The sequence below is a fragment of the Branchiostoma belcheri genome, unplaced genomic scaffold (genome assembly GCF_001625305.1).
Source record: "Branchiostoma belcheri isolate BF01 breed outbred unplaced genomic scaffold, Haploidv18h27 scaffold103, whole genome shotgun sequence".
Lineage (NCBI taxonomy): Eukaryota > Metazoa > Chordata > Leptocardii > Amphioxiformes > Branchiostomatidae > Branchiostoma > Branchiostoma belcheri.
This window is the reverse complement of record NW_017802414.1, coordinates 48,286-66,548: the sequence shown is the minus strand read 5'-3', so window position 1 is coordinate 66,548 and position 18,263 is coordinate 48,286. Positions and strand designations below refer to the sequence as shown.

Below are 18,263 nucleotides of genomic sequence, written 5' to 3'. Positions count from 1 at the left end.
GGCAGCAGTTAAGGGTTCGGACCATCCTCTAACCGGATGCTGTTTGCAAAGCGATAGAATCGTCTTTGGTGTTTTTTGGGATCAGCTTCCTCTACTATGACTCAGTATAGACGTGAAATGTGTGGCAAGGACATGAAACAAGATATGAAACATGTCTTCAAGACCGATTTTCCCACCGGTTCCTCCAAATACTTATTTGAAGTTATTATCGTAGGGATTATACAAACGACAAGGAGTTACCTTCGTCAGAGTCAGAAAAAGGTGTATTTTTTCCTTCCTCCGAACACTCTTCCACTTCAGAACCTGGATGCTCTCGCCCGGAAAAGACTACACCGGCTCGGCTGGTCGACGCTACCGCCCCGTCAACGTCCCGAGGTTGACGGGATGAACTGGACGCCTGAGGAAGTCCCAAGCTGGAACTGATCCACTGAAGAAAAGAGGCAGCGTCGAATCCAGGCGGGAAGGGTGTTTCTGATGGAGGTGGGGGTGGAGGAGACTATTCCCCACCAAGCTTCGGCACGGTCGGGGAGCCCAACTCCTCCGAGTCCGGAGGAAATTTAGGCCGGGGCGGCGGCAGCTCCGCGCCGTCTCCTTCCTTGACCGATGTTCCCGGTGCCAACGCCAAAGGGGCATTTCGCTCCCAAGCGGCGGATGTTCCCGGTGCCAACGCCGAAGGGGCATTTCGCTCCCAAACGGCGGAATGAGGTTGGAGTTCTTCTCTTTTTCCTCCGAACCTCCAGCTGTAGGAGCGGGGACTTTTCGTTCACCCGACTCCTCTTCCTCCTGTCCGGAGGCTTGTGCAGACACGCCTGTGTTTTCCACGGCCAGGAATTTTTCCTGACTAGCGTTGGGAAACAGGCCGCTTCTCTTGCCGTTACGACCCGTCTGGTCCTCCGAAAGGCTACCTGAATCGCCCTCGTGGGCAGAAGACTTCGTTTTATCCTTCTTTTTGGGCCTAACGCCGAAAGAAAATCCGAAAAAATAAGGAGTAGGGAAACGAACGTGCACCCCTCTGCGAACGCACAAGGAAAATGGCGGCGAACAATGTCATTACGTCATGATATCCCGTGATGCTTTGCGATTAGAGCTTTGTACACGTGCGCCACCTAGCGATAAGCATAGGAAATACTGCATAAGGTAAATGATATACCCAAATAGGGAGTGTGCAGGTATAATTGTCAGATTGACGTGAAACCCGTAACGCAAAAACAGGACAGGACGACAACTGCTGTTCCACTTGATTTATTGCTGTTTTGATGATGAATAAAAGACTTCTTGCTTGTTACACTGTGTCACCTCATTCAATTTGTGTCCTAACATTTGTCGTCTCTTAGTATATTTCTAATCTAGGCATCTTGTTTTTTAGGGCCCTTCTTGTTTTTTTCTCACCCTCTCGCATTAAATTTAGGGTCTCCAAAGGACGTCATCCATAAAATTTACTTGTTATGATCACATTATACGGTACCTTGGCAAGGCTGGTCAGGCTTGTAGGGGAACTGGTTATACAGAGGCTGGCACTCCTCACAGTGTGCACCCTGGGTATAGCCACTACAGATGCACTCGTACTGGCCCAAGTCATTGTTAATCTCACAGCCATTTCCAAATCCATTACACTCACAGCCAGCCATCACACAGACCTCAGACACTGCATAGTGGTGCTGGGAAGAGACAGAGAAAATTTACAAACAAAAAATGATATTTCTTGCCCAGCCCTAATCTTAAAGGCATCCAGTGCAGTTTTTAGGGCTTGGAAACCCGATTTTTCAAAGTCAATATTCTTGTCACTTATCTACATACTGAGTTAAACCAAACTACCCCAATGTATATTGACCCTCATCGAACAAAAATACCCAAAATTCTGACGGAAAATGGTTACTGGATTGGCCCTTGGCTGATTTTTAGGGTACCACCCAGAAAATAAAGGACTCATCTTGGGGCTTCTTTCTGCAGATTTAAAAGCCCAAAGTATGAAATACTGATTAAAATGTGCTAATGTGAAGCTGTATGTGTCAATATCACAAAGGTTGCCTTATTCAGAACATTTCCAGTTTTGCCGCTCTGAAATCGCACTGGATGCCTTTAAAAGATTTCAGATCAAGCTTTTTCAATTTGGAAACATGAAAGCAGAAAGCACTTGTTAGAGAATTAGCTCTTCTTAGCCATTAGCCATCAACTTGTCTTACTTAGACCTACTACAAGCTATCAACTACAGGGTGTACATGTGTATTCTTCCTTAGTAATGCAGGTCAGAACATTCTTTTCATTACAATCCAAAAAGCCAATCAATGAACGATTCCTTACAATATCCCAGCTCAGGAAGCTATAAAGTTGCAAAGGATGATCATTGAAACATGACCTAAAATGTAGCCTGGTTACCAAACCTATTATAGCTCCCGAGTCCTACATTTGTGGAGAGGATGTAGGACTCGGGAGCTATAATAGGTTTGGTAACCAGGCTACAAAAATGCCCAGTGTACAGTACTACACTCACAAATTGGTCCTCAAATATCCCCAGCACCAGGTCCATGTCATAGAAACGCAGCTGTAGATGTCGCACAGCCTGCCAGCTGAGGAGGTCCTCATCACTGAAACTGGGGGGAACCTCCACCAGGGACACTGTGATCTGTTTATTCAAGAAGGGCAGCTTGTATGGATGGTTTAATTGAATGAATACAACGTATTACAAGTACAGCCAGCAAATTACCTCAAAAGGCATTCAAAATATATATGGTAGCATAAAGGATGGAATTTGCTACCATATACATTTGTATATTTTGAATGACTTTTGAGGTAATTTGCTAGTTGTACAATGTAATACAAATGTTAACTATCTTGAAGCAACATCCAGCTCTGGTAAAAAGTACTGCAGTCTGTTAGATGCACAAACAGTACACCAACAAAGATCAGTGAACAACAACAAAAGACTGTTTTTCTACAGCAACAGGGTCGTAAAATGGTGGAACAGTCTACCTGAGGAGGTGGTAACAGTGAACAGTTCTAAAAACAGACTGGACAAACACATGAGAAGCCACCCAGTGGTGCACAACCCCCGGGCATTGGACAACCCCTACAAGATGACCATGTCTACGCAGTAAACTACAAGGAGCAGCTCACAGTGGAAGAGAACTTCCTACCGAGACAAAAAGTCTACTCTACTCTACTCTAATGGTTAATGTGGAGAACTCATCCCGACCCGTTCATTGTACAGAGGCTCCACTCCCAGCCGTGTGTACTCCCTGCACACCACAGACTCCGGACTGGTCGGCTCCGACTGCTCGCCAACCCCAAACCTCCGACAGTCCCTGTTGCCATTGGATACCAGGTACAGCCAGGGCTGGAACGTCAGGCCGTCAGTTGACCTGAGCAGGGCCAGCCGTCCTGGCCGTTTGGTGTCGCCCATGTGGATGGTGATGTTCTCAGGGTGATATGTCTGAAGAGGTCAGAGAACAGGTGAAAGGTCATCGTCATGGGAACTGATGACCTTGGACATCATGACACAGAGCTGGAAATACTGGGTGCATGTGCACCTTAGTGCACCCAAATTTGGAGCTGTGCACGCAATTATTTTATGTGGGTGCACCCGTGTACCCAAAAATATTAGGTTTCCCACTACACTTACTAATACTATGTTTCACAAAAAACTACAACACTAGGTTTGATTGAAATTATAGCCGCGGGTTTGATGAGTCCTGTAACCTCCGTTACCACAGATTTCTATAAACCCGTAACCACTCAAGTTTATATAGAGCCGCATATAAGACAAGAAATTGTCCTTTTCACAACATTTTGTACGTTTTCTGGGTTTGTAAAGGAAGACATTAAGGAGTGTTCACTGTTCGTTGTCATTTGTAGCCACACTTGCTGAACAAAATGTTTTACAGTCATAACTATAACCTCCGTAACCATTGTTTGCTACTTTCCATATCAATAGTAAACTTCTCCTGGTATAAGAAAGTTGCCCAGTTTTTAAAAGTCAATACTTATGCTCCCTTGCTCCTAAAAGATGAAGCTAAAAACTGTAGATCTTTTTGGAGAAAACAAAAAACAAAGTGAGATGTTGTAACCTCTGTGACAGGTATTCTGTTTCAATGAGAACAAGGTGAGCCATATGTGAAACAACCTGATTTCTGGTACTAGTACTAGAGGAGGAACAGAGTGATCTATTTCAAATATAAAACTTGCATGGTCTGTCTTGGGGCTGGCTACAGGCAAACCCGCTTTATATTTTGACATGCAGTTTCAAGAGCTCTGGGAACCACCAGCTTGTGCCCCTTGCTTCATCACAACAACCATCTAACACATGACCTCTCTTCCTCTGGGCTTTTGTTAGCTAGATTTTTTCTTGTAACCTGCTATAAATTTATAACCACAGCTGGATGGTCAGAACACCCTCTCAAAATCTGTGTGAAAATACTGTATCTTACTCTCCAAGCAGAGGTTGTGGGGAATGATCGTTACCTTTTTATATATGGCCGTTTTTTTTGTCCTGATCCCCACCAATTGGATACTGTCGGCCGGCTGGATACTGTCCGCGTGTTGGATACTATCTTTTTAGCCACCAAAAGATCTGCTTGGAGATTACTGTATCTCACAAAACACCAATATTCAAATCCTTGGAAGATTTGGCTCTTTGAGTTGTTTTATTTCTAGTTGACCATACCTCTCCCAAATCCAGGGTTATGTAGACCTCTGGGCGATTGCCTATGCCATTCCCAGCTAACACCAGCTGCTGCAGTGATGTGCTTTGCCACCAGGTGGAGCTGTTGCCATCAACCATCAGCGACGCATTGTGGGCCAGAATAGGATCGCTGTAAAAAATGACATCAGACAGTTAAATGTAACTGTTCTTACCTACCATCAACCAAAGTACCGGTAAATATCAATACATTATAGGCCATGTTGATTTCATTATATGGATGACATCCGCACGCGCATGAAGTTTCCTCCGTTTCCAAAAAAAGTTTTTCACCATACTGTAATTTAGTGAGTGTAATGAGCGAATACATGTCGTATACAGAAGGACCTAGCTCAGAATTACTCCCTATTCAACTCACCTGTGAAAAAACAGTTGACACCTATATGCAGATCACCCCTTGATTTAAATACAAAGTACCCGCAAGCGGCTCCCACTATTGTTAAAAAATTCACGCTTAGGCCACAGCAAGTAAATTTTATGGATGACATCCTCCGCAGACTCCGAATCTAATGCGAGCGGGCGAAAAAAAAAACAAGGCGGGTCGAAAAAAAACAAGTTTCTAACATTTTAAAATTTTAACTCAATCATCATACAAATGGTTTTGATTCAGTGGGAACATCACATATACACAGCCAACATCACACATCACTGCATCAAAGTAAGAAACAAACATCAGAGCCTTTTCTTGTCTCCTCTTTGCCATCTATATATATCCACCTTCCGGCATGGCAACAGAAATCTTTTCGGCATGGTGACCACTGTCAGAAGGCAACAAAATTTCTTTTTTTTTTTCCAAAATCAGGCGAAAATTAATGCGCGCGCTGATGTCATCCATAAAAATTACTTGCTGTGGCCTTAAGTCAGTTTTGGGGTTCCCAGAGGATGTCATCCATGATAATCAAATCAACATGGCCTTAGTGAAAGTCTTGGCCTCATGTCGCAAGGGATGAAGAGGATAAGTCATGTACTACGGTAGTACAGTATACTAGTAGGAAGATTTCTAATTATCTTAAGGACAGTGGACAGGGGTATATAATGTTGTTTATGCAGTTTAAAAATTGAAATGTCCAGAGCATTGTACCGGCCAATATGATGGTACAGCCAATTAGTGATGCATACCTAAACCCAATTTTAGGTTCAGGTCCGGATTCAAGTCCAGAGGTTTAGGTTCAGTTCCGGACTTACAACTTAAAATACAAGTCCGGACCTGAACCCATGGCATATACAAAATTGCATGTTGGCAACCTTGCAATGTTGTCTGGGTGAAACTTTGGCCACATAACATGGAGGCCGGTACTTGACGATGCCCAATGGCAATGTTTTCTTCATTTTGCAGCAAAGATTTTGCAATCTGCGGAAGGTTTTAGGTGGTTTGGAAAGAAAAGGGGTATATATGAAATGATCTTTTATGGTAATAAGTCCAGACTCGGTTCTTGAGTTTTAGGTTTTTTTGGACTTGAACCTAAACATTCTTACAAGTCCGGATCCAAGTCCAGTGAACCGGTATGCAGCACTACTGCCAATAGTAGCAAATACCATTTTATACTTATGTAAAACTTCTATTATGTAGTAATAAGTGAGTTTGCAGTACCTTGCATCGCAGATCTGTAGTTGTCTGTCGGGTGGAGGTTTTACAGAGTCACTGTGAGGGTAGAAATCCTCCAAAGGACTGCCACAAGTCACATTCGCTTGCACAGGCTTGCCTCGTGCCACATTCACTACAGGGTCCTGTTTGATTTAAGATTCATTTATTAATTCATTCTCTAATGTTACAAATTCAGAAATTTTTGAGCACTTGATACAGATCAACATGTACGTAGCAACTATGTGCTTAAAGAATATCTTCTTATCTTTTATTTAAAAACTAAATAATGTTCATTCGACCTTAGGAATACTCTGTGTTTTAGACATGAAATATATATTAAAAACATAATTTATTGAAAATAGACAGTACCAGGTTTTGTATTTTCACATATACTACAGTGTAGTACATGTATGTTTCCAAATCTAAAGATAGGCATTCCCCAGTCATGGTAATCAAATCATTTGTTTTTGCTCACGTTTCTTCTTCTCCTTCTCCTGCCATTTCTTTAAATTGATTTAACTCCTTCATTTTTGGGCCAAATAACATGAAATTTGGCATGAAGGTACAGTGGGCAAATACCCCCAGGCATTTTTTTTTTTTCATTTTTGTGATACAGACTTTTAGAATGGTTTTATTTGAGCTTTTTGGCTGTGTTATAGAAAATGTACTATAGCAGTGTGTTACCATATTTGGGCATGAGTCATCAGAATGGAATGAAGAGCAGGCAACCAATAGGCATGCAGCTTTCCTCCATTCTCCTTGCTGATTGGCTGTTCAGATTTGATTGGTTTAACTCAATTAACACCTGTACAAAGCCATGCCATATTGACAGTATGAACTTTATTCAAGTGTTTTGGTAGGTATGTCAAGTTTTCCTGCTCCAGCATTGGAATGCCGAAAGGCGGTTATACCGGCTATACAGATAATGAAACAATTCTTTTTATCTTGAAAATCAACAGTTTGCATCATGCAATTTATATAATCCCAACCAATAATGTAAGGCATAGCTATCCAACTGTTGTCACTTCATACTATAGTTATATCAATGTAAAGAATTGTTTTCCCTTGTATTTCTCCTTCTTTCCCTGCCATGTTGTGAAATGTGGTGAAGTCATGCTGAATTTGCTCGAAAGCAAATGTCGGCCTTTCTAGTAACTTAACTACAATTCTTTTCACACAGGAAACCTAAGAGTAAGAACATTTATAACGGGCTCACGTACAATCTGACAAAACCAATACAGTGTATGTATTCCCCGTAAGTAAATTCAGGATGTTTACATACATGTGTTTACTTTGTGACTTACCGACATGTACCTTGTTCATTTCTTCGATCGTGGTAGTGGGTAGGAGATGATTAAAATTTAATTATGTTGTGTTTAAAATGCTGTGTTTAAAATCATTGGTTTCATCAAGGTGCTTTCATGATGATATGATATAAATTTTATATATAAAGCCTTCTGAGGGGTGAGGAGCTTGTGGAAAACAGATCACTGCTATTATTATTATTATAAAACAGTGAACTGCTCTAGTTTCCATTGAACATAGTGCAAAATGATGAATTAGTGTAGTTGACAGTTGGAGTAAGTAATAAGGGCCAATTTACACGCCGCAAAAAAATCATGTGCTCTATTGACGATCGCCGATCCAGGATGTGTCACACAAAACTCGCAGGGCGGCGGTGGAGACCTGTTTACACGCTCAACACAGCAGGCTCAACACGGGCTGCGCGACGCCCCGCTTCCGTCGTGGGACAAACGATTCTTTTCTTTCTTTTTTTAGCCCTGTGTTAGTGTGTAAACCAAGATGTAAGCTGGCCAGATAGCGAATTTCCGGAAATACTCGTTGGAAACAATCTGTGGAGTTTTTGCCTGCCCCTAATTATTTACTAGTAACACGTGTTATTGTGAAATCTGATCTCCTGCCTGATGAATGAAAAGTCCGGTTGGACCAAGGAGTGGACTTGGCAAGCAGAGGTAGACTTGGGATTATAGGATTATATACTATTTGATGCTAGCTGCCCTTTCTGGGGAAAAGTAAAACGTACGTGACGATCGATACACGCCCAAAAAAATATATATCCGCCATGACGACACTTACGACACTCCGCGGCACAGCTGCGGCCGTCCCCCGGGGCAGGGGCGCACAGGCTGCCGCCAACAACACCGCCAGCACCCCGGCAACCTCACCGACACGGACCCTCCGGGCTGTCATCCTCGGACAGCGATAGGATGAGTTTGATCCGACCACTCGCTGTTCGGTGTGACTTTGCTGCAGAAGTTTTCTAAAGCAAACACGTAAACTTTACCTTGTCACAGCTGGTCTTAGCAGCCGAACCTTTGGTTTGTTTGAATAGCGGCACTCTAATTAGGCCATACCAAGTACCGGATGGGGAGGGCTTGTATTCACTTCCTATATCACTCATATATATGCTTATAAGTATTATAAATATAATTTTAATGCTTTGTATAAAATATATCAAGTAACTAAGTACAAAAATGTATTGACAGAACGTAATATATTATATTATTTTAATTTTCCACCCCCAGACCCGATGGTTCAGACCCAAGTTACCGCCTCCTTTGACGCATGCGCACTCGACCTATAAGCTGCGTGGTGTATCCTGGGATATCAACATGGTGGGTAGCATGAAATTTCACTTTCTGCAAACTTCATATTTTAGTAATTACCGTAATGTTGGGAAGGTTTTTTTGACAGATCCACGATGTAACCTTGCAGTTTGTGGACTTATCTAATAGGCTGGGCAAAATGTTTGTCACGAATTGATTAATAGATGGGGAAAGAGGTGTAGTAAAAACATGCATGTCATGTGTTCCCCCCCTCCCCACAACGTATTAGTACTAGTATATCAGATAATAATTTTACCTCCATGATCAGATCAAGGAGGTTGATTTTAAGTCCATGATCAGATTTAGTGTTTTAGCCTATAAAGCTAGTCTTAGTCAAGGTGGCAGAACACAGTTTTCGCCCTATGGGGATTTCTATAATTTAGATTCCTATAGTTAAGCACCCCGAGGTGACTCACTTCAACGCGGTAAAAATTATAGTAAGGTGCACTAGAGAACACGGCCAACTAAATATGTTGAAACAAGGACATTAATTTAACAGCAGTGAACCATAATCCGACACTTTGATGCACAGGCAAGATTGAATGATGAATCCACAACCAGACATTCGGTATTTTCGTTAATCATTTAGTGCATCTTGTAGCCTGTTTTTAACGCCATACTTACGTGTGTGTCTACCTTGGATGCCAAACTAGTATCGGGCCGTTAGCCGTTTTCCTTCGGCAGCCGAGAGCCCTTCGCCCGCCTGCCTAAATTACCGCTACGGGGGAGTTGAGCCCGAGGGGAGTTGGCTGGCCAGCCAAACTCCCCCCGGCTAGACTCCCCCGTAGCGGTAATTTACACCAGCGGGCGAAGGGCTTTTGAGGCCCGGACAGCGAGTTTGGATTCAGGGTAGTGTGTGTCACTCTCCCAACCATTGAGATATCGCGGGAAAATTGTGTCTTCAACATCGCTCCCGATAATTTTCACTGTGCCCAGCGTATTCTATTCTAAGCGAAAGCTTAATCTGGCACCATGCAACAGTGTAGCTGTTTGCCTGCAATTTTGCTATTCACAAAAACATTTTTCTCAATCCCTAAATGTTAAACTTACACTAGTTATCATCGTCATCAAATGTCACAGTCGGTAGGCCGGTGCACCAACGGCAGCGCTACATCAGATCACGTGGCTTGGGACTATCAAAGAAGGGGACCACATTTGGATCAGTTGCGGCGGGGCATTTTAGTTCCAAGAAAGGAATAATTGAAGAATTTTACGATAATGTTACCTGACGAAAAGCTTTATTCTCCATCACTAATTTTGGCGATGATTTCATATACATGTGTTGCGATCATTTGCCACATCCATGTACAGACTAGTGGTATCGTCTTCAACAACAACAAGCGGTTTTGTTCCAAAATGGCGGTTTTGTTCGATCAGCCGCTGAATGACCGTAACGAACTTGCTATGTGCTAAAAAAGAAGGACACTTCTAGGCAAGTGGTTTGTCAGCAACAGGCACTTTATCAATTCTTTTTTATTCGCTGTGACGTTGAATGTGTAGCGTGAGGATTTAAAGGAGAAATTGTCGTCGGCATTTTGACCACTGTCCTTCCGAAAGCTTTCTCCCACGACATGCCTACCAGTATAAAAACAAGCTGAAAATTTCATGACCTCGTCTCCACAACATGTTGACTTCGTTAGCTCACTGTTTCAAGTTTTTATGCTGTATACCTTATTGAGTTTGTAAAGCAATTAAAAGATTTTGTATATCAGTGCTAGATCCTAACACTAACAGACAGAGGAGTGTTGAAAAGTGTCGGATTAAGGTTTCGTCAGATTAACGTTCACTGCTGTTATATAATTATACAGACCTTAGTTGAAATATACGGTAACTGAAAACAAAGCTATCATTTTTTAACATCGTGACGACCACTTTAATTCGGCCCTCTACTGAGGTCAACGGAACTGCAGCTGGGTTCTGCGGCCTCGATAGTCTTAGTCTTTATGCTAGCCTAGAGTATTACTTTATTTTTCGGGCATTGGTTAACGACATATAATTTATAAAAGAGATCTTGCAACTTTTGCATAAAAACTTGATTATTCGAAAAATCAGGATTTAAAAATTTCTTCTGACACACAAGCTGTTGAAAGCTGTTAACTTAAGTTAATAAATTGAATTAAAATGGAAGTTATTATAACTTCCGTCAGCCATTAATTTCAATGGAATAAAATTTCTTATGAACTATGTATTTTGTATGTATTTTTGTATGTATTCTGTATACTACTTGTGTGTTCATAAGAAATCACTCACTATCCAGATTACTGAAGTGAAATAGAAATACTAATTTTACATCTCAAAATTCTGGTTATTAAACAATAAGAGCCAACTAGAATATCAATGCCTTAATGAGCCCTTTCTCTGATTTTCCTCAGTCGCGACGTTACGATACAAGAACAACCATCTTCTCTCCAGAAGGTACGTATATTTGTTAACTACCTTTGTCAGGAGGTTATGTGTTTAGGTTCACCATATCATATGTTATAGGGGTTGCTGATTTTGTAATCGGTTATAACTTGGGGTGTGGTGCAAGAGAGGTGAAGGTCAATGTTGGGCACTCTAGCAGTTTAGTAAGGCACTGCAGTAGGTACATGGGTATGATATCTCGTGCTGTGGACATGCTACGGTCGTGATTTTTGAGTGGGACATAGATGCATTAGCAGTAAGTATTTGGCATGGTTTTCAACGAAAAAGCCTCCTTTTTAAAGGTGCTCTGGTCATTTTTATGGAATATGACTAGATGGGATAACTTTTGATGTTGTGGATGTTTTTTACAGTTTTTTTAGGAAGCATGTACTCTGAAAAAAGGAGGTTGTTACATTTTGGGTATTGTAGTGGCTTTCTAAGGTATTGAGGCGGGGGGGGGGAACAGTATAAGGTTGTTGACTTCTGTCTCGGGACATATGTTCCCAAAGCGAGCATAAACAGTAGACCAGGGCTTACTTTAACGTCCCATCCTGAGGACTGCAACTCTTTCCAGTAGTGTGCAAGTCAATGAAACCACCAAACCAGTAGTGGGGTCGTGTGGCGCAACGGCAGCGTGCGCGACTCGGAATCAAGAGGTCCCGGGTTCGAGTCCTGACATGCCACCGATCTTGTGCCCTTGGGAAAGGCACTTAACACGACTTTCCTCACTTCGCACCCAACCTAAAAAATTAGGTGCACAGAAAATATTTTGGGTACACCATATAAAACAGATCTTACTGCTCCTCTTCTAAGCTTGAATCTAAAATGGGAGTTAACTTTAAAATCTTAAATAAGTACAGTGTATTGCAACAAAGATGTACTCTCATCTGCCGAATAAACATACGGGTACGTTTATTTTTTTGGGCCCGAACATCCACCCAGTACGTTCTTATTTTGCACAGTACGTTTATTAATTTTTTGAAAAACAGTAATTTTTTTCAACTTCGTGTGAAAAAAATTGACAAATCATCGACGTGAAGACGTTTATAAACGCGTATTGTAGCGAGAAACTTGTCATTTTCGGGCCGGTTTTTGCAATCACCGCGTGCATAAATTCCTCTGAATGTTCTATTGTCATGGGTGGTGCTTATCAAAATACGAAATATTAAATGCTCTTTTTTTTTGTCTATTTAAATTCCTAATTGCAAATAACAGTTAAAGATTTGTGCATATATCAGTAAGGGCGTATTTTAGTACAAGAGACACAGGTTACCCGTCAATTTTGGTAATTTTCCGGGGGGTACGTTTATTCCGGGGGTATGTTTATTTGATTTTGAAGATTTGTCCGGGGGGTACGTTTATTCCGGGGGGTATGTTTATTCGGCAGATGAGAGTACTACACTTAGATGCCAAAAATATCCTTATGTAATATGTACAAAAATACCCGCAAAAATCTTTGGGTGCAGAAAGAAATTGGGTGCACAGCTCCAATTTTGGGTGCACTAAGGTGACATGCACCCAGTATTTCGAGCCGTGATACTATTATATACAATATATACAACAGCACATTTCATACATGACGAAGGTATGAGGTCATCGAGCTCTTGTTTTCAAAGTAGATAGATACATTAAACATTATGATTTTGACCAATGTTTTTAGATTGTATGACTGTGATGTATGTATTCTAGCATGTTGAATATCAAAGAAAGACAGAGGTTTCTGGTGTTCATCACATTACTGAAATCTGAAAATATCTGAATGTCTCCTTAAGATTAACATGAGTATTTATACATGTATGCCTTTAATAGGGTATGATTATGAATTAAACAAACCTTTATTGTACATAGAGAGTTATGCTTCATTCTACAACAATGTCAAGAAACTTCATCTGTAATATCTGTGCCAGTCTAAAGACCTGTTGTGTCTAAGTGATTTAGACATCATCTTTAAGTTTTTGTCTCCAAATGTGATTGGTCCGTGTAGTTTGGGGATATGGCTGTAAAAGTTTTTGTTAAAAGTATTTGTGTATGTATATGTACTTGTTTCCATGATTTGAATAAACAGACGTCAAGAAAAAAAAAGTTGGTTTTGTTGTAACTGCAGATGTTAATTTGTTTCCCAGGCCGCCTGTACCAGGTGGAATATGCCATGGAGGCCATAGGTCACGCCGGCACCTGTCTGGGCATCCTGGCGAACGACGGGATCGTGCTGGCTGCCGAGCGCAGGAACACGCACAAGCTACTGGACGAGGTCTTCTTCTCGGAGAAGATTTATAAACTCCACGAGTAAGGACACTTCAGTTCACTGCAGTCGGTTGCCTTCATGTGCTAGTCATGCTTGTAGGACAGGCAACCTACCTGCCAAGTTAGCATGATGTTTTTTGGTTAGGCCACACCAATTCAATTTCTTGGTTAACGGATTTGCCCGCTTCATTTTTTTCTGATTTGCAAATAAAAATAAAAATTCAGAATCAACTGTAAAATGGTCTTATTTTGCCCTGAACAGTTGAAAACAGTCCTTTTCATCCTGCATAGTTGTTACAGCTATTCCATCTTTCAATGCCGTGGTATCATTAAAAGTTCAAAATTCATTGTTTAAATTTTGAACCAGCCTGGTGTGTTGACTTTATGGCTCCTATCCTACCATTTTGGGCCATAATAGGATGCCTAGGTCTGTTTTTATTTCTTTTTTTTTTCGCCTGCCTGCTCCATTATTTTTCTAGAAAAATCTGTTAACCAAGAAATTAAATTGGTATGGCCTTAGGTAAAATTTACACGCTCAAACAAAGAACAGTTTTGCTATTGAAAACTGGCATCTCTTTCCACTTGGCATCACTACTATATAATTTATACATGATTGTGTAGCAAGTGAAACTATAATACTGGTATATCAATGAAGTAATTGGTGCTTATCAAACTACAGAGGGGTAGGATTACACAATATAGATAATTGATACAGTGTATATTGTCTGAATTTAAACATATCATGTTTGATGGTACACACTCTTCTTTAAAGTAGTTGTCAAAACATAACTCTCCAGGGCCCCACTGAAAAGTAGTGTTTAATCACTGAGTGGGCGACCCTGGCTAAGGAAAAGAACACTCAAGAATAGTGATGCATACCTAAACCCAATTTAAGGTTCAGGTCCAGATTCAAGTCCAGAGGTTTAGGTCAGTTCCGGACTTGTAAGTCCGGACCTAAACCCAAGGCATACAAAATTGCATGTTGGAAACCTTGCAATGTTGTCTGGGTGAAACTTTGGCCACATAACAATTGGAGGCCGGTACTTGACGATGCCCGATGGCAATGTTTTCTTCATATTGCAGCAAAGATTTTGCAATCTATGGAAGGTTTTATGTGGTTTGGAAAGAAAAGGGGTATGTGAAATGGTCTTTTATGGTAATAAGTTCGGACTCAGTTCTTGACTTTTAGTTTTTTTTTGACGAACCTAAACATTCTGACAAGTCCGGATCCAAGTCCAGTGAACTGGTATGCATCACTACTCAAGAAAGAAAGAAACTGAGGGTAAGATCAGATTGTTTTATCCTGTTAACAGTGACATGGCCTGCAGTGTGGCAGGGATCACATCTGATGCAAACGTCCTCACAAACGAGCTTCGTCTCATAGCTCAGAGGTAAGGATGGTCCTGAAGAGGATAACTTGTATGTACTTTGTTGAGACTTTTCTGTTTTGTCAGAGATAGAGTCAATTCCGCATCACTGTGTGGGTTGTTATTGTCATTATTTAGAAATGTTTTGAATTCTTTGTAATTGTTTGTCTAAGAAATTTCATGAAAAATGCAAAAATATACAGAAGAATACAGAAGAGTAGGATTAGCACCTACTTTTATGGGGGCAATTACCCACATCTATCATTTGGTTATTTGTTTGAAATATTTCTAAATATTTCGAATAGTGAAAGAAACACATGGGTAGTTCAAATTTATTCTAAATAAAGAGATCTTTGTACGGTCACTTTCAAAATGTTTCAGAAATATATAAATGAATTCAAATATATTCAAATTTTCATTTTCAAATTTTTGAAAAATTTAGAACTTTTGTTACCGGGGTATTCTTTTAAATAATTCAAACGTATTAGAAACATGGAGAAAAAACCCACACGGTGACGCGGAATTGACTCTAAATGATCTTCTGTTTTGTCTATGGAGGTTTCTCAGTCACTGATGAAAGACAGTGTGGTGTTTTGTAATCTTCTGTGTCCTAAAGAAAGCTGTTTCATACACTTGTAAGTTGTTTTCTGGTTAGTGAACAGCGTGCAAAATACCTGTTTGCCCAGTTGCCCCAGGCAACCAAATTTTACTTGGGGCAACCTATTTTTTAACCAAGGTAGCCCAGTGTGCTACCTGAATTTTTGCCCACTTGACTTGCACCACTGTATCCGGCAGATGCTTTTTAATTTTAGGTATTAATGGCTATTACTAGTATCAAGTAACTAAAGACTTAGAAATATTGTCAAAGGCTTATGTATGTAACATTACTTAACTTAAGGAAAGTAGTAACTTATACTTATAGGTGGGGCAACCTAAAATTCTGATGGGCAACTTAATTTTTGCTGTAGGTTGCCCACTGGGCAACCTGGTTCAAAAAAGTATTTTGTATACTGGTGACAATTTTGTCAAAGTAACCTGAGAGATAAGGAACTAGGTATGATTCCTGTGGTGTGTTGCAGGTACATTCTACAGTACCAGGAACCAATTCCCTGTGAACAGCTGGTCAGCAGTCTGTGTGACATCAAGCAGGCTTACACACAGTGGGGAGGTAAGGAGCAATCAATCACTTTTTTTGGCGACGTCTCAGGGAGGAGCCTAATAGTACAGTATTGTGTGCAGTTTGCAAAAATTCTAGGAATGGTACAGGCATTTTGTCCACAGGAATGGAATGTCCACAAGCATGCCTCTGACCCACATCTATGCCCACATTCCTGGAAACCCTTGGGAAGACCTCTCTGCCCCAGATGGCCATACTTTCTGTGACTCCGGGGCTCGTTCACTATACACTCTGGGGAGGAGTGCACTGACTTAAGGCTACCTCAAAATCATGAAATGATGGCAGTGCCATGCAAACAATAACCCTAACAGCAACCACTGTCGCCATGGCAATGTATGTTTTCATTGCTAGTCTTGTTTCTTATTCAAATCAGAACCTTATTTGCGTAATCTATCAGGAAATGCTAGCATAGCCCTATTTGTTAAAAGTAAGACTGACATTGGGTAGAGATTACTAGAGATTATTATCAAAGGATATAAATACAAGTGAGGATCTTATTTCCATAATCAATGTGAAACGTATTTGTCAGTCATAAAGGTTTTCATCATTTGAGGTTGAAGACATGAGGTTTTGACACCCTAGTTAATTATGTTATATTGTCCGTACGTTGATTAGATTTATTCATTGCTAGATGCCTTGGTAAGGCCACACCGACTTAATTTTATGGATGACATCCGCGCGCGCATTGATTTTCGCCTGTTCTCAAACAAAAAAAAAAAGATTACGTCCTCCCTCCAAGGCTCTAGGCCTGGCTCTAGGCCTGGGTAGTCCATGGTAGTTAGTGACAATACGGAGCCTGTGGTAACTCTGGAGGACGGCACCCAGGCTGCCAAAGCTCCACGACTCAAGAACTCAGTACATACGTACAGTGCCGATTCATAAATTCCGCAAAAAGGCAGCATGTGCCAGCTTGTTGTATACGTCGCTATGTACTGCCGTCAATTCAGAATACTAGCTTTGTATTCCTGTGGTTTAGTAGCATTTTTATTTTTGGCCGGAACTTTTTTTTTATTCGCCCACGCACACTAGTTTGGGGGTCTTCAGAGGATGTCATCCATAAAATTAAGTCTATGTGGCCTAAGCGGAGAGAGAGAGAGAGAGAGAGTGACATGCCTGTAAGTGTAACTCCTGTCCTCTTGTCATTCCAGGCAAGCGTCCCTTTGGTGTGTCCATCCTGTATATCGGCTGGGACAAGCACTATGGCTTCCAGCTGTACCAGTCTGACCCCAGTGGGAACTACGGAGGCTGGAAGGCTACGTGTATAGGCAACAACAGTGCAGTATGTTCTCTTGTTTTTCCAGAGGATTTGTTGATAAAAAAAAAAGATTGCTGTATTGATAATATCATACACAAAAATAGAAGAATGATCCTAATTTCTATCTTGTGATAATGTTGCTATTGGCCACTTTATTTTACCCTTTCTCTTTGGGCTGATTTACAGCCTTGATGCTGACATAACCTTGACCCTTCAGGATGCCCTTTGACATGTCATGACCTTTGCCCTTTCCCCCAGGCTGCTGTATCCATGCTGAAGCAAGAATACAAGATCGATGAGATGACCATGCAGGACGCCCTTCAGCTGGCCATCAAGGTCGTCAGCAAGACACTAGACGTCTCCAAACTCACACCTGAGAAAGGTGAGACATCTTGACAGAATGAGCTAGTCTAGGAGTTTCCAACCTTAAGTTTTAATATTTTGATATTGTGTACATGTATGCCATAACAGAACAGGGTTCTCCCCAGACGATGGAACAAGGGCGCTGCGCCCTGATACTCCTAGCTCAGCGCCCTCATACTCATTTTCAAATCTAGGGTGTTGCATCCCGATTTTTCTACAAAATTTCGCTAAAATTCGATAAAATTTCCTGATTTCGGGGCTTAGTGGCGTCTATTTTCCCGCCGGCATTGTCTCTGAAAACTTGTGAATGGGGCGATAATTGAGTAAACAATGAGTATTTCGCACGACGCTACTGAGAGAATCGCTGTCATTGGTGGAACATCGGGCGCCCCGCTAGCGTTTTGAAGTCGTGTAAAGAAAGCTAATTGTCTGATTTCTTTGTAAACCAAAGCCCTCGACCCTGATAATAAGTTTAAAAATAAAAGCCGATACGTTTACGAACTTATAAACCGTAGAAAATTCCCTACCGTACCGCGACATTATGAA

General features: G+C 41.2%; 2 protein-coding genes across 2 annotated transcripts in view; one reads left to right on the top strand and one right to left on the bottom strand.

Annotated features, from left to right (window-relative positions):
* Positions 1-8,626, bottom strand: part of LOC109475156 (laminin-like protein epi-1) — a 20,181-nt gene extending 11,555 nt beyond the window's left edge. Inside the window, exons 1-6 of the mRNA XM_019775693.1 lie at positions 8,379-8,626; positions 6,288-6,424; positions 4,661-4,808; positions 3,194-3,430; positions 2,492-2,623; positions 1,466-1,658 (exon numbers count right to left, since the gene is read on the bottom strand). Coding sequence (XP_019631252.1) covers positions 1,466-1,658; positions 2,492-2,623; positions 3,194-3,430; positions 4,661-4,808; positions 6,288-6,424; positions 8,379-8,492 — 961 coding nt within the window. The 5' untranslated portion in view covers positions 8,493-8,626. The remainder of the gene's footprint in view (positions 1-1,465; positions 1,659-2,491; positions 2,624-3,193; positions 3,431-4,660; positions 4,809-6,287; positions 6,425-8,378) is intronic.
* Positions 8,627-8,832: 206 nt separating this feature from the next.
* Positions 8,833-18,263, top strand: part of LOC109475698 (proteasome subunit alpha type-4) — a 12,120-nt gene continuing 2,689 nt past the window's right edge. Inside the window, exons 1-7 of the mRNA XM_019776461.1 lie at positions 8,833-8,917; positions 11,281-11,323; positions 13,435-13,597; positions 14,869-14,946; positions 16,002-16,090; positions 17,248-17,378; positions 17,613-17,736. Coding sequence (XP_019632020.1) covers positions 8,915-8,917; positions 11,281-11,323; positions 13,435-13,597; positions 14,869-14,946; positions 16,002-16,090; positions 17,248-17,378; positions 17,613-17,736 — 631 coding nt within the window. The 5' untranslated portion in view covers positions 8,833-8,914. The remainder of the gene's footprint in view (positions 8,918-11,280; positions 11,324-13,434; positions 13,598-14,868; positions 14,947-16,001; positions 16,091-17,247; positions 17,379-17,612; positions 17,737-18,263) is intronic.